Consider the following 23,007-nt stretch of genomic DNA (forward strand, 5'->3'; position numbering starts at 1 on the left):
GGCATGCATCAAGCAGAGAAAACATCTAAGGAGATTGTAGAAACTACTAAAATTGGGTTAAGAACTGTTCATCGCATTATTAAAAACTGGAAGGATAGTGGGGGACCATTGTCTTTGAGGAAGAAATGTAGTCGGAGAAAAATCCTGATTGATCATGATTGGTGATCACTTAGATGTTTGGTGAAATCAAATCGAAGAAAAACAACAGTAGAACTCAGGGCTATGTTTAATGGTGAAGGGAGTGGGACTGAACAGCTGTGTAGCCTTAAGAAAACCACTAATCAGTGAGGCTAATTTAAGATTAACCATCTTAATTAAGATTAGACTCTGGAGCAATCGAAGAAGGTCATGTGGTCTGATGAGTCCAGGTTTACCCTGTTCCAGAGTGATGAGGGCAACAGGGTAAAAAGAGAGGCAGATGAAGTGATGCACCCATCATCCCGAGTGTCTGCTGTACAAGCCTGTGGGGGCAGTGCTATGATCTGGGGTTGCTTGATTTTTTCTTCCCTGATGGCACGGGCATATTCCAAGATGACAATGCCAGGATTCATGGGGCTCAGATTGTGAAAGAGTGGTTCAGTGGTTCTTTATCTTTTCCAAGACTGTCTTTGTTTTTATGTGCAACCGTGACCCAGCAATTTCCCTTGTGGATCAATAAAGTCTATCTAAATCTAATGGACAATGTCTTTACACTCTTTCTGGTACTTTGCACAAGGCCACACATAAAACATCCCAGATGATTAAAATGTAAACAGAATCTGTGATGCTACATCACCAATTTCGTTGCCTTTAGAGCTTTCTTTTTTCAAGAGAATGAAAGTAGCAGAATAAGAATATTCGTTTCGAACCTGTGGTTTTATTTTGAAAGTTTAAACCGGAAGTTCTATTGTAAACCAACCTGACTTGACTGGGGGAGTCTCCTCTCCGCACGTACAGTACCGGGGATTCCTCAGCTACAGGCTCGGTTGTGTGCAGGCAGGTGAAGAGCAGGGTAAACAGGACGCGCACCGTCATGTTCACGGGGATGCGGATGGAGAACCGGGGAGACTCCGGCCTCCTGGACTCGGCGGCTCTGAGGCAGCAGAGGAGGCTGAAACAAGCGATCCAGTTCCTCCACAAAGACTCAGCTGATCTGCTGCCTCTGGATGGACTGAAGAAACTGGGGACGTCTAAACAGGGGGTGAGCCTCATAACAGAGGCCTTACATTATGGTGTCACCATAGACACATTTTTGGATAATTACTGGTTTAATCAAAATAAAATAATTGTTAGAAAGTTTCTTAACTTACCACAGTATGATATTTTATTGATGCTTTTATTATTCATTTGAAGCATATATAATTTCGTAGTGGCACAGCCCATATTCTCATGTGGCATATGGTAAAATTGCCTAAAATTAACGTTTTAATTAAATGCAACTGCAGTTTTCAGACCTTTTTGCACAGCTTGTGAATGTATCTCAAAACAAAACATGTCAAAAAAACACTGACTAGTACTTTGGCCATAAAGAAAGCAGCATCATATGACCTATCTGTTTTTAAATCCACATAGCTAAAGGCTTAGTTTCCTCTTTTATCTCAACTGTAGCAGCCACATAATATTCTCCAGAAGCGCCTGCTGGAGGCCAAGCTGTCCCGAGGCAGGATGAACATGTGTGGAGAAGTCCTTCTGAGTCGTGGCCATGTAAATTTGCACGAGGATGGGAATGAAGAGGAGGAAGACTTCATCCATGTGCTCTGCAAAGTGTGTGCAAGATAAGATTTGCCCTGAAAAACAACAAGAGGATCTATTTCTTCATTCTTCTTCATTCATTTTAATTATCAGAAGAAATATATAATTGCTGCGAATCAAATGATGGTTTTTCGTTCTGTTCCTGAAGTGTTTTTTTTTTTTTTTCATTTTTTCCACTCTGTTTGCAGTGTTTAGGACAGGAAGTGAATGTGCTCATCGACACCGGCTGCAAGCTGAACCTGATGTCCTCACTGACCGTGGAGAGATTAGGGTGAGATGACTTCACATTCGCATTATCTGCCCCATTTGACAAGCACTTTCAGTATCCCACGAGTATAGGATCCAAACACTTGCTGGCCAGACGAGAGAGAATTGTTGACTCACTTTGTTTCAGTCTGAAAGAGCTGGTCGAAGAGAACAAAATGGAGACGGATGGCTTTCCATTTCAGCGTCAGCTCTGCATCGACGGTCGCATCAAGGAGCTCGGCCTCACCATCGGACAGCTCAGGATAATGTGTTCATTTGCTGTAGTGGGTGAGTAAAAGTGGCATGAGTAGAAGTGACAAAGACACTTTCATGGGGTTCAGCGTCATAATGGTGTTGTCCTCCAATTACATACATTTGCAGAAAGTAACAAGCCACTGGTGTCGCTCGGCAACAAGACTCTGAAGTCACTCAAGGTAAGTCGCCTATTTCTGAAACTTCATCAATCGTCCAGTTCCAAAGTTCCAAATCATCAAGGACATAATGATGTAAATACACACAAGGTACAAGTCCATAGACTCACCATGATGTAAATGTGTAAGGTTTTGGTGTGCTGTGTGTTTTGCAGTGTGTAATTGACACTGAGAAGCAGATGCTGGTGTTCGGGACAACCGTGAGGGAGCAAGTGGAGTTTTCCAAAAAACCCTTTAATGAAAGGTAAGATGGTCATTTTATCATTTCATATCTAAGACAGTTTTTGATATCTGTATATAGTTTAGTCGTGTAACATAGTGTTACACATCATGCGCCTCCAGCACAGAATGTTCTACAACGGTTGCATTTTCCAGGCATTGGGCAGAGAACAAGTCTGAACATTTTGTTATTTGAGTGTCAGCAATTTCTTTAGAGTGCGTGGTGGTTAGCACTGATGCTTCACAGCGAGAAGGTTCCGTGTGATATTTCCCGCTGTTCCGACTGGGCCTTTCTGTGTGGAGTTTGCATGTTCTCCCTGTGCCGGCGTGGATTTTCTTCGGCTTCCTTCCACATTCCACAGACATGCTTGTTAGGTTAATTGTCTTCTATGAGTCTTGTTATAGACTGGTAACATGTATAGGGTGTACCCTGCCTCTTGCCCAATGACAGCTGGGTTAAGCTCCTAGATGATAAGTGGTTACAGATAATGAATGAATGAAGATGCTGCTCACACATGAACAAGTAGATGAGGCACGTAAAATAGTTTGCAACACCTAAATCCCAAATTGTGACTTTGTTAAAGTTTGGCTTTATTCTCACACTATAATTACAGCATAGAAGCTGGAGAAATTATATTCTACAAAGTAATCTAACCAAATCATTTCCTCTTTTTTTTTTTTTTGCACACCAGCTCCTCCGACTTCAGAGACCTGGGTTACTGATCGTCCTCCCCCAGAAACACATTGACCAAGAGCAACAGAAATATTTACTCTTGCAACTAGATGCCTCATTAGGGAACATTGGATGTCTCACGTCACATCACACCTTTACTTCTCCTCTGCTGGTTCGTTTGCCGCATTTAGCAGCAACATACTCTGCTCAACATGACTGCACAGATTTTTTCATAAACGCAGCCATTCACACTAACAGTTCCTTATGTAGCATTGGCATCCTTGTAGCCCAGAGTATGTATCTTGTACTAGCTGTCACTACAGTAGTGTGTTCTGTGCAGGTAGTAAACAGAAGCTGTAGTGTTGTAGCGTTTAAGATTCTGATAGAATTGTGATTTATACTGTAGATCTTGTATCCTACAAATGAGTAACTGTTGTGCCAGAGATAGTATTTTGCAACCGTGGAGAACTTAGCACAATCTATTGCATACAGATTTACTGTATCTACCGTGTTTTATAAAGTTGTAAATGTGTTTTCTAGTCTGAAACATGTATTTGCATTGAAGTCACTGCCTTTTGAACGTTTACAAAATAATAGTGACACTTGTGATATGTTTTATCACTCGACTGTAGCAGGAGTGCAGCACTGATTAACCAATAAAATCCAAAATAATGTGACTTTTTTCATGAATCATTTATTCATTTTTCGCATTAAAATTGCCCGGATAACTAGTGCTTGTTCCATTTTTATCTCCGAGCTATTTATGAAACTGCCTGACATAATTAAAGCTGTTAATAAGAGAGAAGTGGGCCTGCGGTCGAGCACTCCCGACACACCAGCAAGGAATATGTGTCATTTCTCACGGCTGTGTTCCTCAGTAAGGCTGTTCCATAGCAACTGTAACATGACAGGTGTGTTTGGCAATGCACCCTGGTCAGCCGGCTGGAAGGAGAACAGCCCCTCCAGTGGCCACGAAGAAGACGACTTGAACACCATGGAAACCAACATCAACAATGAGGTGAAGTTGTCGTCTGCAGCTGACTGTGAGCAACGCAAAAACTCTCGGTAAAGTACTCTCAGCATCGCCTAATAAACTTGTTAGCTATCCATTCAGAGTAAATAACAAGACTTAAATATGTAGGTGCTGCCTTTAATGTTTGTGGTGTTCCTGTCACAGAAGTATTATGAATGTGTTTCCTATTATTGGCAGCCATGGTAGAAAAGTTCTCATTTTCAGTTCTAGTGGTGAAATATACATTTACTCAAGTACTGTACTGAAGTGGTGTTTTCTGAAGCACTTTTATTTCCATATTTCCATTGCCTAATACTTCATGCTTCACTATATTTATCTTATAGCTTTAGTTACTTTGTAGTTTCAGAATAATAAAGTAGACTACAATGAATGAATATCAGTTGTGCTGCACTGTAGGTTAAGACTTTACTAATCTACCAACCAGTTGGTAGCCATTTATTATTACGTAACTGTATGTGGCCTTATGGTAATATCTTAGTTAAGCCAAATGATAGCTGGATGTTTGGCCTGATAATGGAGTATATACACAATAGTCCCTTGTGCCTCCAAAACAGTTGTGACTCATCAGAGAATGGACAAGGGCCTTCTGAGGGTGTCCTGTGGTGTCTGGCAGCAGAATGTTGTTAGTGGGGGCCTTTGGGTCCTATGGGTTGAGCGGAGGGGCCTCTGTGTTTCATCCCACAGACTCTTGATCAGTTTTTAGGATCTAGTGAATTTGGAGGCCAGGTCAACACCTTGTGCTGTTCTTCATGTTGTTTGAGTAGTTCCTAAACCGTTTTTGTGTGTGTGCCTGTGTCAGTCTGCATCCTGCTGGGGGTGGCTGCTGCCACGCATCACAGTGTTATTTCCTTCTCCCGTCAGTGGTTTTAATGTTGTGGCTGATCGGTGCAAAAGCAGCGAACAATTTGACTACAATGAATAAACTAAATGAATTGCTGAACTTTTTCCATATTACATTTCAGATGGTTAATATATTTTAACACATCTATACACAACAAATTACATATTTCTAAAGCAAATAGACATTTTAATTTAAAGGTCACTTAATCCAACAAACTGCTATGTTAAATGTGGTCATCCCTGCCTCTCATTCTCTGACTCTGTCTTTCCTTCACATCATTATAATGATGTTAAAACGACATCAAGACAGATGGAGGCCTCTGAGGCTGCACTTGTTCCACTGTTCCAGGGCAAGCGAGCGTGGAACATCACTTTTGTCCTGGAGAGCTCAGAGAACATGAGAACTGTCCTAGGGTCAGTGAAACGCCTGCTGATCCATTCCCTGCTGACTAAAGCTTCTCTCAGAGACTCTCTTTTCAACATCGTGACATTCTCAGACAAGGTGAGGCGCCACTGACTGCTCATTACAACACAATACTAAATCACAGGGTCTTACATATCGTACTGATACTCTCTTCAATGACATTCTGTTGAACTGCTGATTGGGGAGGGGTTATGGACACATGCATACTGTATTTTTAATCTCAATGGATGAATTTGCTCTGGGGAACATAGACGTAGGGTGGCACAAAAGTGAAGATTTTTAAGTATGTATATAGAAACTAATTTGACCTTAATTCCAAGAATAATTTCAGAATAATCCTCTGGGAACCACAATAGTACGCATGCTAAATTTCAGATGATGTTATGTGATGCTGAACTGAATGAATGAATGATTTAGTCATTACTAAATAACATAATTCTTATATTAATGAAAGTCTATAATGTCCTAACATAATATTATAAACCTATATAAAGCTCATCATTATTTATGTTGGGAGCACACTTAACTTTAGTTCTACAATGACATTTTCTCAGCTGTTGGTGGACTCCTCCTAGAAGTCACTGATTCCTTCTTTCACTGTGCAGGTGAACTGCTGGTCCCACCACATGCTTTCCTGCACTCCGGACACAGTGTACGCAGCTTTCTCCTGGATCCACTCCATGGGCTGCAGCCCTGGCGGGGATCTCCTGGCTGCCCTGAGCATGGCTCTCACCGACCCCGCCTGTCACGCTGTCCACCTGCTTTGCACGAGCCTACCCGAGCAGCCAGAGGCCGTGCTGAGAGCGCTGCCTGCCCTGGCAGCCGGGAGGCCTGTGAATGGTTTTTACCTGCAGGACTCGGGCAGTCATCTGGACGGGAACGCTCAGGACTTCCTGCAGTGTTTGACCCAGGCCACAAGAGGAAGCTGTTATCTGATTCCAGCTGATATGAATGGAGTGTTGCAAAAGGTATGGGCGATTTTTACTGTGTAAGAATCATTGGATTGTTCATGAGAGTACTGAAACACATGGGGTTGGAGAAGTGGAGCCAGGCACATAACCTCCCAAACTGCTGCCTACTGCTGTAAGGGGCTGGCAACTCTTAGTGTGTATGAATGGATGGGCTCATTATGGGCTCTAATAAGGAATACATTTCATATTTAGAGATACAAGAAACAATGTGCCCTGATATTATTCACATTTTCACTGAGATCCGTTTATAAACTCTATTCAATTGGACAATGATTAACATATGCTGTCTTCATGCTTCCATAAAAGAGGGTCAGGTCACACAGTGCATCAGTACTGCACATGCAGTGTGGTAAAATGTTCAGCGAACTTGTATCATCCAAATATGTTTCAGTGCTCATTTGAGTCTGTGCCTCTTTCCAAATGTTGTCAGGCGATTCCTCTGTATGTTGCTGAGAGCCAATCAGCAGGGCCAGCTGTCTCTCCATCCAAGTGCTGCTGTGTGCCCACCTCTATCATTACACCACACCCGCACCACACACCTTCACCTCTGCTCAGGTTGGTTTGCCTGCAGGTCGTGCTACCAAATAGCGGCCTCTTTGAACATGGGACATTTCAGGTAACACGAATTGACACGCCAACTGTCAATTTTGCTTGACTTTGACTCCCAGGTGCAGTCTGGGTAATCTGATCCGTCCTGTTAGCTCCTGCGTGCTGTCTGGTCAAAACACAGGCAGTTGTCCAGAGTTCTTCCCAGGATGCAGAGTGCTGGCCAGGAGAGAGGTGGACGGCCTTTACTATCTGGGCAGCGTCATACAGCAAGTACAGGTGAAAATATACAGCATGCACTGGCAGATAGTGTCAAATAGTGAAATGAATACAGACCTCTTCATATGCTGCGATTCAATTTTAAGACTGCTCCTAAGCACACAGCCAAAAGCAACCCAATTAAAGTCCTAATTTTTGCCTCACATTTACAGTTATACAGAGACGACAGACCTAAAAAGGTGCCACTATATATTTACACACTGCTCTAACATCTTTGTTCCACTTGTCCAAACTCAGGGCCGCAGAGGAGTCTGGGTAGTCGAGTTTGACCAGTCAGGAAGTGCCAGTTTGGGAGCTGTCTCTTCCCAACGGCAGCTGGTTTGCTCACTCGACATGGTCAGCGACAGTAGATCTCACAGACACTGTGTTATACCTGGCGACGTTGTCCTGTCGCCATGGGAACCAGATGGGAAGAGATTCGGTCCAGGCCGAGTGGTGGCGGCCATAGCGCGCAGAAATTACTTTGGAGGTGTGGGTTGGAGGTTACACTTTTAAAACTATATTCAGTGATATAGTTTAACGTCAGCAGTCACAGACACCTTACCAAACAGTTTGTTTGAATAAATATTACTGATGTCCATTCTTGATCACCACTAGTAATTCACCATAATATCTCATTCTTCTTCCCAACAGCGGATCCTGTCACAGTCCTTCGGGTGCTGATGTGGAACAGCTATGTGACTCTGGTTCCTGACAGCGTGGTTTTGCCCATTTCAGCTTCTCACCATGACAGAATAGTCAGGGAGCTCCAAGTCCTAGTACCAGCTCCCAGTCAATACTGCAGCCAGTTTTGTTCCCGCAGCTCCTCCTGCACTCCCCGGCTGTTCTGTTCCAACTATTGCCAGTCATCCCCTGCTCCTTGCTGCTGTCCAGTTACAAACCACTGGCCCTGCATAGTCCCATCCAGCTGTGAAGCCAGTCTTAGAGGAACTGACGGATTTAACAGAGCAGAGCAAGATAAGCATGTGCACCTTAGTGACACAGATGCTGGAAATAGTGACCCTGAGGTTCCCTCCTCCTCTTCATCATCTCTTTCGGAGGATGGGACCAGAGCATCGGTTTTGTCTGCAGTGAAGCTGAGGAGTAAGCAACAGCGTCCTCCCTGGAGGTACTGGAAAAGAACTGGATCGGAACCACAGCACAGACAACCAGGTGAGACACACACACAGGCTGAACTCATGCTACATTCAGGCCTTAAAGTTATGAACAACTAGCTACATTTAAGTAAATGTGGCTAAAATAATAGCTTTGCTTGGGCTTCCCCCCAATGGGCCAAAAGCTGGGGGATCCAACGTTTAACCTGCCTTTCACCCAGCGAGGATAGACTCAAGCCCCCCGCAAACCTTTTACTACTTTATCTTATCTTATGTTCCCTGGTTGTTTAGCTTAATTTTCAATGCTGATTTGCTAGTCTGACTAGTTTATTATTATCACACTGGGCAATTAAAATTCAAGCCATTTATTCATGTGTAAAAGAAACACAAAAGCAGCACTTTTGTTTTACATATTGCAAGTCTAAAGTTCCAACAAAAACAGCCAGCTATGGACTGTAGTAAAAAATCTGCAGACTGGTTATATTTCCATTTCTGTCTGCAGGGAATGCGGTAACCAGGAGGACATCACAACCTCTAAGGTTCAGCTTTCCTGTCCCACAGATCAGCGCTTCACCAAATCACAGCTCCCTGTTTCAGTCACTTCCTGGTACAAATCGAAGAAGAGCAAACATCCGAGATGTTTTTGGAACGACCAGCTTTAAACCTCGACCTCCTCCAGGACTCAAGACCCTCTCTGACAACAATGCCACAACAGTTAACACATAATAACTGAGTGTATATGTGCCGTAAAACATGACCACATATGAATAAGATGTTGGTCAAACAAACAATTGATAAAAAATACTTTATTTAAATACACAGAATGTGGTATTACCGTAGGTAAAAATATTCTTAAGTGCATTACATGATGTTCTAGGGCTCACGATCTAAATATTATAACAGGTATGCAATAAAAATATGGCTTCTCAATATGCAGCAAATAAAACATTTTGATAGCAAAATAAGATGTAATCTCTCAATACAACAAACAAGCTAGACACGCACAGCAGGAGCATTGGTCAGTTTTGTAATTGAAGGTCAAGAGTGACTGGTTTAGTCAGGTGCAGCGGTTAGAGGTTAAAGGTGAGGTTGATGCTCTCCCCAGCTTTAACGCTGACCAGCTGAGTCTGCCCCCGTGACTCTGGCAAACTGGCAGTGATGGAGTATGTTCCTGGTGACACCTCGATGTAAAAATCTTCATCTACAGCCGACACACGGTCCTGCAGAGATTGAAAGATTTACATTTTAGTTTGGTGTTAAGAGCTCTAAATATAAATCATTCTGGACCGATGAAAGCTTGTCAGTTTTTTTTAAAAAGCAGCAGGCTGACATTACTTGTCCCTTACATGTTTCCTTGGCAGTGCATATGTCTTCCCAGCCCATGGACGTGTGTGGAACCTGGACATGTGTTTCTTTTCAGTGTTATTGGGCTCGCCGCAGCAGCCAGACTCATAGAACCTCTGCAGCAAAGACAAATCTGCATTTCAGTCTTCCGTATCTGTAGCTCAAAGCGCAAACAGGGGTGCAAGATAACACAAGTAATGTGACAAATATTCCCTAACCTTGCAGTGATGGGTTGTTTGTGCCATGAACTCTGTGATGGCTGCAAAGGCCTCATTAAGCTCCGTGTGGCTTTTCTGTAAACCAAAAACAGGGAAACGTGACCTTATAGGACGTCCAGTTAAACACCATTCTACATCAATTCTTGGAAGAGGGATCCATAAACTGCACAGAAAGACAAGTAGGCACCTTGGCAGCCACATGTCCGTCGTCGTCTGTCGTGGTGGGGGTCTGGGACGCACCGCTACTTGTCCAGTCTACGCTCCGCCTGGAGGCGCGCTCCAGCACCTCCAGACCGAGACTGGCAGAGCGCCGCAGGGAAGACTCCAGCCAGGCTTGACTTGCCATGAACGGTGGAAATGCAGGTGACCGTCACCTGAGTGGAGGAAGAAAGCAGAAAGAACTCTATCAGTCGGTTTACTTTTTCTATATACTTTTTGATATAGAGACTGTCATATATATGAAATTAGAGACTCATTTTAAAGCAACATAGCACTTACTGTGTTCCATCTTATAAAATTAACATTTGTGACAGAATTAGACACATCGCTTTTGGCAGCAGACAAAGTGAAGCATTTTCCAATGGCAAAAGTCTAAATATTTTGTTACCATCTGATCTCAGCACATAACAATAATATTAACAAGACACTATCACTTTGTCTGAATCATAGAAGACCCTTCTGAAAATGCCTTTGCAGTAATAACAAACATTACCTGAGAAGTTACTGGGCAGATTAACAGGAGATAAAAACTATCTGCCGTAATTTGATATCGGTACAGATGTAAAACAACAACAACAACAACAACAAAAAATACTTTGATCCTTGTTAGCTTTAGTGTATACCTACTACAATTTAGATGGTTTAGGTTTTAAAAAATCGCATTAGTAACTTGAAGCTTTTCTATCTTTTTTCCTCTGGACTGGCAGTTACATTCAAATTATGACCTTTAAACGACAGGAAGAAGACAGAACAATATCCAGTATTTACAACATGTGAACGCAGCCCTAACCCTGCAAAACCAGGAAACTGCGCATGCGTGCAGATTCAACGCCCAACCCAGCAGCTGCTTTCAGAAGCGACTTACTTTCTCTTTTAAACACACCACCGTTTCCCTCGCCAGCTCACGAGAAACAGCGAGACGTGAAACGATTGGAACGCGTTACACTGCTACAGTGTCGTCACAGAGTCACTTCGCTGCTCTGTGCAACGTCAACAAATCTCTAAAGAGATTATTTACTTGTTTACCTGCTCGGCTCCTCGTCCAGTGACTGCTGGACGTCTCGACTAGAAAGGGTTTTAATAAAGGTACTCTATCAAATGTGAGTCTTTGTAGATGGCAGCGCTTCTTCGTTCAGTTACCTTTTCAGTATGTAGTCCTCACATTCTCCTCGTTCATCTTTCCAAGCCGAGGTTCACACACCGTAGATGTAGCCGTGCTGCTATTTTGAAAAGACACGACAGGAAATCCTGCAGTTTAACCACGCCCCAAAGGGGCGGCGCCAGTATTCTACACACTACTTCCAATATTGTTTTCCCATTTAATCAAGTGATTTGTAAATATTTCAGGATAATTATACCCCCTTTATTGTGGTCATGTTAGAGATCCAGAAAGTCAAACAGTTGACTAGCTCTGTTTGTGCTAGTGAGTTGTTGAACTTACAACAAAAATTAATTGGCTGATAAGTGTAATGGAGTACCAAGTACTCTATTTTCCACAAAAGTGGCATATTAAAAGTATCAAGTGCCAGAAATGCTCAAGTATAGTCACATGGTCAAAGTTAGAAAAGCAAAATTATTGCTATATCAAAGGCTTCAAAATAGTTGTAACCTAACAAAACCTTCAATGTGGAGTTGCTAAATTTTGCCGATACACCACAAGCCAAGAAGGTTGAGAACAGGTGCCATTTGAAAATTCTACCACATATGGCTTCCAGATGTGAACACAGGTTTCCAGTTTTTGTTTTTTCACCAAGACGCAAAACCATCAAGTTTCCGTGGTTACAAGAATTCAATGTCAAATTAAAGTTTTAAACAAAATCCAGCAGTGGTTGTGTCCTTGTCCTTACTCTTCAGTCCTCCAATAGAAAAAAGCTACTGTGAGTATATATCTGTAAGCTAATGTTATGTTAGTAGTACCACTTAAATTCAGACATGACAAAATAGCTTGTTGTTTCCATTTGTACATTTTATTTTAGCAAAATCACACTGACAGGAGGATTATGCCATCAGCACGCAGGCTCCTCCCGCTGCCTTGATCTTCTCCTCGGCCTGTCGGCTGAAGAACTTGGCCTTGACGATCACAGGCTGCTTGGGCAGCTTGCCTTTGCCCAGAACTTTGTAGTAACCCTGTGAAATTAAAAACATTAATGTTATTTTATGTGGCAAACTACAAACAAAAATAATATAACAGCTGAAGCTACGACATCTAGATTGCATGTGAAGATTGACTGCTAATATACAATAGAAGCAACAAATAGGAGAAATTCAACTATAAATGAAATGATTCAACACATCCAGCATTTTTCAGTGAATGCATAAGAAAATGCAGTGATTGCTCTTGAAGGCATTTAAAGAGATCCAAAATGGAGCACAACAGGTACCATTGCTTAAATAACACCATAGCTGTGTTCCCACCTTCAACAAGTTCAAATACAAATCTGTTGAAGAAACACTACCACACAGAACATGTGTAGACTTTACATTTCCTCCATGTCATTCTTTGCAGTTCAGTAGTTATTTTACCATGCTTAGTATGGAGCATGACACGTATACTTTCCACATTAAGTAATTTCATGGTGAGAGCATTTGAGAAAATTGTTTTCACAGGATATCAGCCTCTAAAATATTCAGGTAATTTCCTGTGTGACTGCTCCATGTAGGTATATGTACGGTTAGATCTGTTCAGTCCAGAAGACATGTGACAGATTTGTTTAGGGACTTAAAATACTGAAAACCCAAACATGTACACTTGTTTTCCATGCAAATCATTTGGGATCTCACTTTCCACAGTGAATGACCATGGCAACCCAGTTATGAGATCAGGACTTTCAAGAAGCTGTTTGTAATCACTAATCTCGGCAGCTCATGAAGAACACTCCAGTGTTATGACTACCTGCTCTTAATACCTACTCTATTGACCAATTGTTAAGAGTCTACATATTGTAAGCAGAGCAGAGTAATTGTTCATCTATGCTTCTAATGCAATATCCCATCCTCTCTGAAGGATTCCTTTAAAGTTATGTTCCTACCCTTGACTATCTGCATGTTTATTATTTCAAAGGAAGAAATGGTTTCCTTATTTAAAGAACTTTTTTTTGTAAAGGCAACATTGACGAGTACTTACAGCGCGCACAGCATCGATGATGGGGGCAGGTCCCTCAGGCTTCTTGCTGTAATTGATCCTGGTCTGCTCGCTCACCAGAGTCCACAGCTTGTCCAGGTTGATGGTGGGGCAGTGGGATGCATTCCTCTTCAAGTGGTAATGTCTCATACCCACCTTACCGAAGTACCCCGGATGGCTGGGGACAAACAAAGGAAGGACAAATGATGAACTCACCTAACCATTAGTAGTGGTGTGGAATAATAGTTTAACCGGTTAATCCATTATAATAAAAATAAACTAAATTTGGCAAAACAACTCAATGGATTGAGATCTTAACTTCCATTCCAAAATATTAGAAAGGCACAATCATCTCACTCTACTACAGACACTTAAGCCCACTAAAGCCCAGTTTTGAATTTACTCAATTTCACTGGCATGTCAATGTGAATATCCATATTGATGCACATAACATCAACCCAACTCAGAACAGTTTTTAAGCAGGACATAACTTCACATGTTCAATATTCCCCAGACAGTTTGTTTTGAAAACCCAGTGTCATCAACATGTGCATCAAACTTCTAAAAAAATATCTTTCCTGTTAGTTGACTACTGAAAATTAGTATCTCTGATGAATACAACAGCTTGTAACTGCCCATGTGGTTGACTGGACTATAAGGGAGTCCAGTCGGTGAATAGGACCAGCCTTCACTCTAAGAGGACTCAAGCACACCAAGACAATGTTGTGTGTCAAGATGAGACTCTAGTCTCTACAGAAACACTAACCATTACTAGACAAACAAACTTGAGCCAAACAGGAATAACAGCTTAGTATAGATATTGGAGTGGTTTAAATTTCATTTATAACCAATAAAAAATTCTTTACATTCTGTTGAATGATATTTAATACATTTTCTCATGGTAATCTCAACATCACACAGGTTAATGGGAGCACAACCACACTGCTCCATTGCAAACAGGACTGTGCTGCAGCTCAGCATAATTATGGGACACTTACTATTTGTCAAAGTTGATTCTGTGGTGATGCAGACCACCAGCATTACCACGACCTCCAGGATGCTTTCTGTGCTTGCCTGTAGGGTGGAGAAGTTAATGTTAACTTCATCTATGAAGTCTCAATGACTAAAGAATCTTCAGTTAGAAACACTGGAATGCGTTTTTACTTACCAATGCGACCATGTCCGTGGCTGACATGTCCTCGGAGCTTCCTAGTCTTGGTCTTCTTGGTGGGCTGTCAGGGAAGGTTGAATAACTGTTAAAATCACCGGATCATATGGTCTTGCTCTCAATCGTAGCTCATGAAGCTAGCAAGCTAGCTACTATAGCTCAATAACACCGTTTCTGATTTGTTTGGAAGCTGGACATTCGTCTCTGGTGGGTATCAAAGATTTTACATGAAATCCCAGAGAAGAACGTTTCTCCTCTGGTGAGCTCAACTACAGTACGTACCATCTCCAGATATATACATGCTGCCTAGCGTCCTACAAGCTAATGCTAACGCGACTACAGTACCCGGTAGACTTTACAGGCTCATACAACGTTACTCCCGGGCTCCGCTGCTCTTCACTACCACATTAATGCGAACTACATTTATTTCCCGTGTGTGTAGATGGAGAGAAGCTACAAAATGTTAGTTGAATGGAACAGCCAAGGCCCAGGAGAACGGCGCTATCACACTATGGACTTCTCACAGATTCGTATTATGTCCTCAAATCACGCCAATAACGCCCTATAATTGCTCGAGAGAGATACGTGTATTATAAAAAAACATCGGATGGCCATTTTTTGTACGAATATACAAGGATTGGACAAGATTTAACTCAGTCCGAATACCCCGGTATTCATGATAGCACCTACCATCTTGGAGGCTAGTTGAAAGAGGAACGGGATTTGCAAGCTTCGCGACTTTGTGCGAGATTTGCGTCCTGAAAACAAAACGTGAAGGAATCCACAGCGACGCCTACTGACGGAGGGTGGAAATAAAATTTTCTTAGTGAATATCACACAGACGAACCAGCCGAACACTTAGGAAAAAAAATGTGGGTACTAGTGGGGCAAGTTACTAGTAGGCCTAACCTTTTGAAAGGGCCAAGGTTATTTCAAACTTTCTCAAAACTACCATATTCACCTGTGCATAATTTAAAAATATAATATGTAGATTATTAAAATAGCAAACATGACAGTGTGTGGGCAACATGTGATTTTTTTTCTTTCCTCATTTACTGTAAGGATGCAATACCTTTATCTTCTGAACTGTACTCAACTAATCCATATTGATGCACATAATAACATCAATCTAATTCAGAACAACTTTTAAGCAGGACATAACTGCCCAAGTTCAATATTACCCAGACAATTCCTTTTGTGTCATCCACCAACATGTGCATCACACTTCTAAAAAATATCTTTCCTGTTAGTTGACTACTGTAGGTTAGTATCTCCAGTTCTGATCTGATGAATACAACAGCTTGTAACTGCCCATGTGGCTGACTAGACTATGAGGGAGTCCAAGAATCAAGAATCCTTTATTGTCATTATGGGAGAACATAAAGAAATTTTGGGCGGTAGCTCCTGGCTTAAATAGTGCTATATAAAAATAATAGAATAGGCATACGAATAAAATGCTGTACAGATATGTACAAATGAGTAGTCAGCAGCAAACCTTGTAAACATACAGTGCAAACATTGCAATGACTTGTAAAGTGTCCATGGTGGTGTGTGTGTGTGTGTGTGTGTGTTGGGGGGAGGGTTGAGTGTGTCTGTATGCGGGGTGCAAACAGTCCATGGCCTGGGTAGGTGGGATCTGCAGCGATCCGGCTGGTCCTCTTTCGGACCCGGTTCACGTGGACAGAGTCCAAATCCGGGAGAGGACACCCCACAATCCCCTGTCCAGTCGGTGAAGAGGACCAGTTTTCACTCAAGCACACTAAGACAATGTTGTGTGTCAAGGTGAAACTCTTGTCTCTACAGAAACACTAACCATTACTAGACAAACAGAAAGACTTGTAGCCAAACATGAATAAAACAGAAGATCAAAATCAATTTAACAGCTTATTATAGATATTGGAGCGGTTTAAATTTCATTTATAACCAATAAAGAAAACTCCTTTACATTCTGTTGAATGATATTTAATACATTTTCCTCATGGTAATCTTAACATGACGCAGGTTAATGTGAGCACAACCACACTGCTCCATGGCAAACAGGACTGTGCTGCACCTCAGCATAATTATGGGACACTTACTATTTATCCAAGTCGATTCTGTGGTGATGCAGACCACCAGCATTACCACGACCTCCAGGATTTCCCGTATTATACAGAGGTGGGGGAACTGTATCTCTATCTGTCAGATTTACAAAAGAATCTAGGTCAGCAGTGATTGAAATAAGCTAAATGTACTGCTTTTTCTGCATCATCAGGTTATTTTTGTTAATTTTGGAGTTAACACCATCTTTCCATGATGATTTACATAGGGTCTGAATTATTAATCACACCACTGGTCAACACCACAGCCTGGAGTTCATGCTTAGCCTGTACACAGTGAACTTGGCTTGGCTACAAGCTGTCTTTGCTATTGCAACATTTTCTTCTTCTTCCAGAAACTCCCTAATATTTCATAAAGCCTGTCATTAGTTTATGTGTGGTAAATCACTGAATGTCGAATGATGCAAACCTCCTCTATTTAAATGAATTTCCATTTATATTACTTTATTTGTCACAGCAAATCATTAACATGACATATTTCAAAGAGATGTGTACTATAAAATGCAGGCGGGTGGATCATGTGCACACAGTTTCTGATTACGTGTGTTATACTTTAAGTTTGAAGTTTCAGGACATTTCATTATCAGTTTGCTGTGATAACAGATGACAGTTAAAGCTGATTTACATGCAGTGCGTCAGTTAATCAGACTCTGGGTTAACTTTACAGCGTGTAACTTTTCATTGGTTCTGCTCTCCCGTGTCATAGTGAGACGTGTCGGTGAACACTCCTATGTGTGACAACGCCTTCCCAAGAGGAAACCCCATGTGAGGGAGGAACAGTCAGCATCCAACTTCTAGACCATGTTGGATCAATATGCCGGCCATTGAAACATCATTGAATTTTTCTCGTGTGCAGGAGTCCCAGAGATACAACAGCATGATTTGCATATATTATGCCTAGGAACTGCAGTTCCGTTGTTCATCCCTGACCTGGTGAGTCTGCTGTTGAACGTCTCAGCTCCTCAGGTGCTGGTGATGGAGCTGGCTCTGCGAGGATCTCTTGAATTCCTTTTTGAACGTGAGAACCGTAGCATCAACCAAGAGCTTCAGCACAGGACCTTTGGAAGTATCTTTGGAAGAATTGCACTGCATGCCTTGTGTTCTGCAGTCTTTTTTTTTTAGGTTTTTAGGTTTTGCACACATGTGAGAAATGTCTCTTGTACTCCAAATTACAATTGAGTGTAATTTTGAAGCAGGCTGAGTGCTTTAAATGGGAGCTTTAATTTCAGTGGCCGAGAAGCGTTCAGAAACATATCCCAAGTTAAAGAATCCATACTGTTTCATTCAAAGCATTGTCGGACTGATGAAACATTCAATGTGAAACATTTGTTTGTGTGCTGAACTGTCAGGGGGCCGAGGTTGAATCATTTCTCCACCAATCAAATCACTTGTGTCCCCCTTGATACTGGACACACAGAACAGTGCCATCTCTCTCCTCCTCAGCTCACATCCACCTGAGGACACATTCAACTGGATTTCTGAAGCAGACATCTTATTTTTTCAGTGCTTGGCTTCACACTCGGGTAAGGTATGATTCATTTTCAAATTAAACACTGTTGTTACTAGATGATCATGCTCTGCTCCCTGTCGCATACACAGTGTGTATTTGTTTTGTCATTCATGTGATATCTAGAGACATGTTTTGTGCAGAAGAGCAGTCAGACGGGAGTTTGATGGATCTGTCCACTGTTTCTTTGGTGGGTTTCTGTTTGTTTTGATTCGGCTACTTTGTCTTCAAACACAGAGCACGCTGGAGATTTTGAACTAGCAGCTTCTTCTGTGTTTTCTTTGTTTTTTCACCCCAAGAGGCCCAATCTCCTGGATATGGCCGACTTGCCTCACCGATGCCATGGCAACTTTCCACAAAGGCGGGCCACCCTGTTGCCACGGGAAGCCGGGCTTGGAGCACGGCTGGCACTGGAGGCCATGTCATCTGAGACTGGTCCAGATCTGGCAACCGCAGCAGAGGAGCCAATCCCCTTGGCAGAACAAGTAATACAGATACACATAGTGTTAAAAACAATTGGATCATCAAAGTGAGGGTTATGCTGAGAGCTAGCGAAAAGAAGAGTTAATGAATATTCAGAATCTTAGCATGACTACAAAGACGCTAAATCTCTGTTTTAAAAAATAGCTCAGCATTACTGGATCATCTGAGATGGAAAAAGAGACAAACCAGTCATGCAACGGAAGAACCAGAGTGGCCTCTCCATCGTCTGATAAAAGGGAAAGACGTCCTCACAAAAGTGTACAAGCTTTTATGAAGACAATCAGGTAAAATAAATAATAACATTGTGAAATTGCTCAGATAATTTATTTAAAGGAATAGTTTGGCATTTTGGGAAATGCACTGTTGCCCAGAGTAAGAAGATTACTAATGTCATGTATGTTGATTTATTATGGAGATGCATGATTATCTTTGTCTAGCATAAACATTGGAAGCAAAATGAGAGAGCCTGGCTCTCTCTAAAGCTAAGAAATCCAAAGTTAACCTATTAACTCATATTGCATATCTGTAAGTTGCAAAAGTAAGTGCACCTCCGGGATTGCAATTTCATTTCAAGGCCAAATTAGAGTCCATCTGTTCAGAAGTGTTTCCAGTTAATGTAATGAGACTCAGGTGTCGTTCAGTGCCCTGTTTAGCTTTAAGATTTGCCACAGTCTGACAGCACTGACAAAAAAGGAGCTTCCCTGAGTACCCCAGAAAAGGAGTTGTTGTTACAAAAACATCTCTAAAGAGTTTGAAATCCTCAAATCCATAGTCAAAATGTCTGGACATCTCAGCTAGTTACATCGGCTACTGAAAGCAAGGTTTCATATACTTTTGCAAACACAGATATGCACAAATGATTAATGTCCTTGAATAAATAAATGCACAAGTGTGATATTTCTGTTTCGTTTGCGTGAAAATCCACTGATGTATTGAACTATTTTTATGTAGAAATATAAAAAATTCCGAGGGGCACAAGTCATTTTAAGTGCCACTGTACAGTACATAACGATCACAAACAAACCACATTCTCACACAATATATATGGGGCTGCACAAAGTTGAAACAGAGACATGCAATAATGGAGAATGCATTGATTTGTTATGGTCACTGTAAGTGTTTTGATGAACATTTTACAGAACCTGACTCACTGTTTCCTGTCTTTTATGCTAGGCTCTGGTAATCACTTCAAAAATGTCATACTATTTTTTTTTTTAAATCATGTTAAATCCTCCACGTTGGATAATATTGACAATGCGTGATGTAATAAAACTCAGTTTCGACAGATATGCTTTTGCTTGTGCTGCAATTGCACAATGTTTTTACTGCAAACAGAGCGTTCACCTAGCCCTAATTTATTGTCACAGAATTAACCCAGAAGCGCAGAGGATTCTGGGTAATTCCTGCATAGCTGTGGTGAGCCTGGAGCGTCTGAACTTCCAGTCTGTGTACTTATCATCGCTGCAGCCTGTGGTGACTCTGGTACGACTGCCCGGCCAGACACGAACTGAGCTCCACAATGACTTGCCTTTAAATGGTCCTCAGCAGGTACAGAAATGAAGGTCTAGACACTAAAATGTGTGACAAAGATTTTACGATTATTTCACTCTTTTCTCTGCCTTTTTTCCTTTCATCTATACCAATAGAATGGCTTCAGTCCAAATGAGGCAGCATCCTGGACTGAACCAATCTGCTCTGACAGCTCCCCGTCTGGAGAACCAGAGCAGGACTCAGGCTTTGACTGTGACTCTAATCCAGATCACCCTTACATTGTGTTTGATTCTGCTTCCGATAATGGGAAAAGCGATTCAGAGACATTTTATTTGGATCCAGATCCAGACCAGACCATAGTGATTGAACTGGAACCGGAGGCTGAAGCAGACCGGGCTCGATGCCTGCAGCTGGAGGAAGAACCCCAAAATAAATGTGAGGTTGATATAGTGGATGACAGTGAAGACCAAAGACCTGATCTCTGCTGCTCACAGGAACAGGCTGACTTATCTATCGTGGAGTCTGAAGCTGGACCTGGGGCCGAGGAACTAGAGAGTGAAGATTTCTGTGCTGTCTGTCTGAATGGAGGAGATCTGCTCTGCTGCGACCGCTGCCCCAAGGTTTACCACTTGGCCTGTCATATACCTCCTCTTATCAGCTTCCCATTGTAAGCATCATGTGAATACACACATCTGCTGCGCCTTTATCAGCTCTGCACACACTCTCATGATGATAATCAGTACACTGTGTTACAGTGGCAGTTTGCAATTGTGGCTATTGACCAAACAGAGGTCCTGTATGTTCTGCAGAGGTGACTGGGTGTGTACACTGTGCAGAACGGACCAGGAGCCCGTGGAGGCCTATGATTGCGAGAATATGCACTCCTGTGTGGGAGTCAACGCACCTTACACACTGTCCAACCAGGACCAGAGGGTGAGCTGTAGTGCAGAGTCAGTGGATTGATTTCTGCCGCTGTTTAATATTTAATTCAAGAGTTAGGTGAGAACTAAACACTTGTTTCATGTGATGTTCAATTTCCTTCTCACTCAGGCCTCTTCTGATATCAGCGAATAAAAACAATTATTAAAAACAAATTGTGTTTTGGAGACTCAGTATTCAACCACAAGATTTTGTCTGTCTCTTTTTCTCTCTGCAGAGGTGTGAGAAGTTAACTCTGTCCTTGTACTGTCACCTGCTCAGCGCTCCATTCCATGAACCTGTCAGCCCTCTGGTCAGTCAGCTTAATTTATGTAAAACATCTGCACCAAAACATCTTAAAAAATTCCCATCAAATAAATCACATTGGCGGTAATGTTCCTGAAAACACCCCTGACAGAGGTGAAACTTTCCACATGACATTAAAATGACACTCTTCCCTCCTATAGCGATCTAATTTCTGTGAATGTGCTCCAGGCCCGAAACTACTACCAGATCATCAAGAGGCCCATCGACCTGTCGGTGATCCGCAGGAAACTGGACAAGAGCAACACTCTCCACTATTTCACAGCTGAGCAGTTTGTTGACGACATCCTGCTGATGTTCAAAAACTGTGCTACTTTCAATTACGTAAGTCTGCCACAAGAAATATGAGTGGATTTTCCACTTTAATCTAGCTCCTAGTGTTAACTGAATTATTTCTGCACTTACTTAGACTGTGGGGGAAAGTTCCATGTGTGACAGCAAGCTGAGCCACGTTTCAAGTAAAAAGACTCTAAAGCCATGTGCAGCTGCTATGTCTAAGTGCAGCTTAGATACCAGCATGCTAACATGATTATGATGTTGAATGTGCAGTTGCCATCTTAGTTTAGCATGCTAGCATGCCAATGTTAGCATTTAGCTCAAAGTACTAGGATGGTAAGATGACATGTTGACATTTGTGGCCTAGGACTTGCAGAATGTTTACTTGATCAGTATACAGAGATTTTTTTCTGTAAATTACAGTTTATAGCTTTCTGTTTTTTCTTCTTCTGTATCCTCTATGTGTAGCCAGACTCTGAGGTGGGCCAGGCTGGTCGAAGTCTGGAGGTGTTTTTTTTAAGCAAGCTGAAGGAGATTTTTCCTGACCGGACTTTTCTGTCAGCCAGCCAGGACAGAATGGACAGAGCTCGCATCCGGTGGATCAGCAGGAAGAAGAAGGAAAACTACAAGAAGAAGAGATACATCTTCAAAGGGAAAAAATATTACCTGTAGCTTTTTATTGTTTCTTCGTTGCCTCGTAATTAATAAAAACAGAAAATGGATTTTGTGAAAACTGCAACAATTACTTTGTACTTACTTTTTGAGGATGAACAGTCAATTATGGGGTTCTGATAAAAGTGTCACATGCAAATCCGTTGCATTATTTGTGTGCATCTGTACAAACAGAAAACATTCTACTTTTTGTGTAAATGAATGGTAAATAATGAACATTTACAAAAGTAAATCGTCTTGGTAAATGTACCAATAGACTTCTATGTATAATGCCAGTTTGAACTTAAATTAGGGCCTAAAGGGTCAATGTGGATGTGGTAAGTGACCCAAATATACTGGTAACAGTATATGCTTTATGTCCCTGCCATGTGTTTTGATGACAAGCGCTTTCAGTTTTGTCATCATGGTAACATTGTTTCAGTTGCTGTTCAACATGCTTTTCCAGGCACTATCTGTTATTACACACATACCCATCAGAGGGCGCGCTTGTAAGTGTTTTTATTGGAGTAACATCTTTTTAAAATACACTATCAATGAACTTTTCAGTATTTCTAGCAGGGCATTTAAACCTTAAAGGATTTTTGTGTTTTCTTTTTCCATTTACATGATCTTTGTCTAGGTTTCTTCCCTTTCCATTCGCACCGCTTTTGCAGCTCATCAGCTTTGGTTTTCCTCCCTGC

At 41.8% G+C, this 23,007-nt stretch overlaps 3 protein-coding genes across 7 annotated transcripts; 1 reads left to right on the forward strand and 2 right to left on the reverse strand.

The window, feature by feature from the left end:
• Positions 1–919: 919 nt before the first annotated feature.
• On the forward strand, positions 920–3,835 carry LOC311495258 (nuclear receptor-interacting protein 3-like). The gene is made up of 7 exons (XM_084554652.1): positions 920–1,180; positions 1,588–1,743; positions 1,920–2,002; positions 2,126–2,265; positions 2,359–2,411; positions 2,564–2,652; positions 3,320–3,835. The coding sequence occupies exons 1-7, from the start codon at positions 1,013–1,015 to the stop codon at positions 3,348–3,350; spliced, it is 720 nt and encodes a 239-aa protein (XP_084410778.1). The 5' UTR covers positions 920–1,012; the 3' UTR covers positions 3,351–3,835.
• A 4,927-nt stretch (positions 3,836–8,762) lies between these two features.
• Positions 8,763–11,631, reverse strand: akip1 (A kinase (PRKA) interacting protein 1). Of its 5 annotated transcripts, none has more exons than XM_084554450.1 (5): positions 11,409–11,631; positions 10,237–10,423; positions 10,050–10,124; positions 9,834–9,947; positions 8,763–9,707 (listed from the first exon to the last, which is right to left on the reverse strand). In XM_084554450.1, exons 2-5 carry the CDS (start codon positions 10,393–10,395, stop codon positions 9,558–9,560), a joined length of 498 nt encoding a protein of 165 aa, XP_084410576.1. In that variant the 5' UTR covers positions 10,396–10,423; positions 11,409–11,631; the 3' UTR covers positions 8,763–9,557. The 5 variants fall into 5 exon arrangements, with proteins under 5 accessions (XP_084410576.1, XP_084410580.1, XP_084410579.1 ...); XM_084554454.1 differs by lacking the exon at positions 11,409–11,631 and adding an exon at positions 11,295–11,309; XM_084554453.1 differs by lacking the exon at positions 11,409–11,631 and adding an exon at positions 11,134–11,161.
• Positions 11,632–12,213: 582 nt separating this feature from the next.
• Positions 12,214–15,291, reverse strand: rpl27a (ribosomal protein L27a). Its single transcript, XM_084554620.1, has 5 exons — positions 15,248–15,291; positions 14,558–14,621; positions 14,388–14,463; positions 13,393–13,567; positions 12,214–12,395 (listed from the first exon to the last, which is right to left on the reverse strand). The coding sequence occupies exons 1-5, from the start codon at positions 15,248–15,250 to the stop codon at positions 12,267–12,269; spliced, it is 447 nt and encodes a 148-aa protein (XP_084410746.1). The 5' UTR covers positions 15,251–15,291; the 3' UTR covers positions 12,214–12,266.
• Positions 15,292–23,007: the final 7,716 nt, after the last annotated feature.

Source organism: Chelon labrosus, assembly GCF_963514085.1.
Source record: "Chelon labrosus genome assembly, chromosome: 11".
Classification (NCBI taxonomy): Eukaryota; Metazoa; Chordata; class Actinopteri; order Mugiliformes; family Mugilidae; genus Chelon; species Chelon labrosus.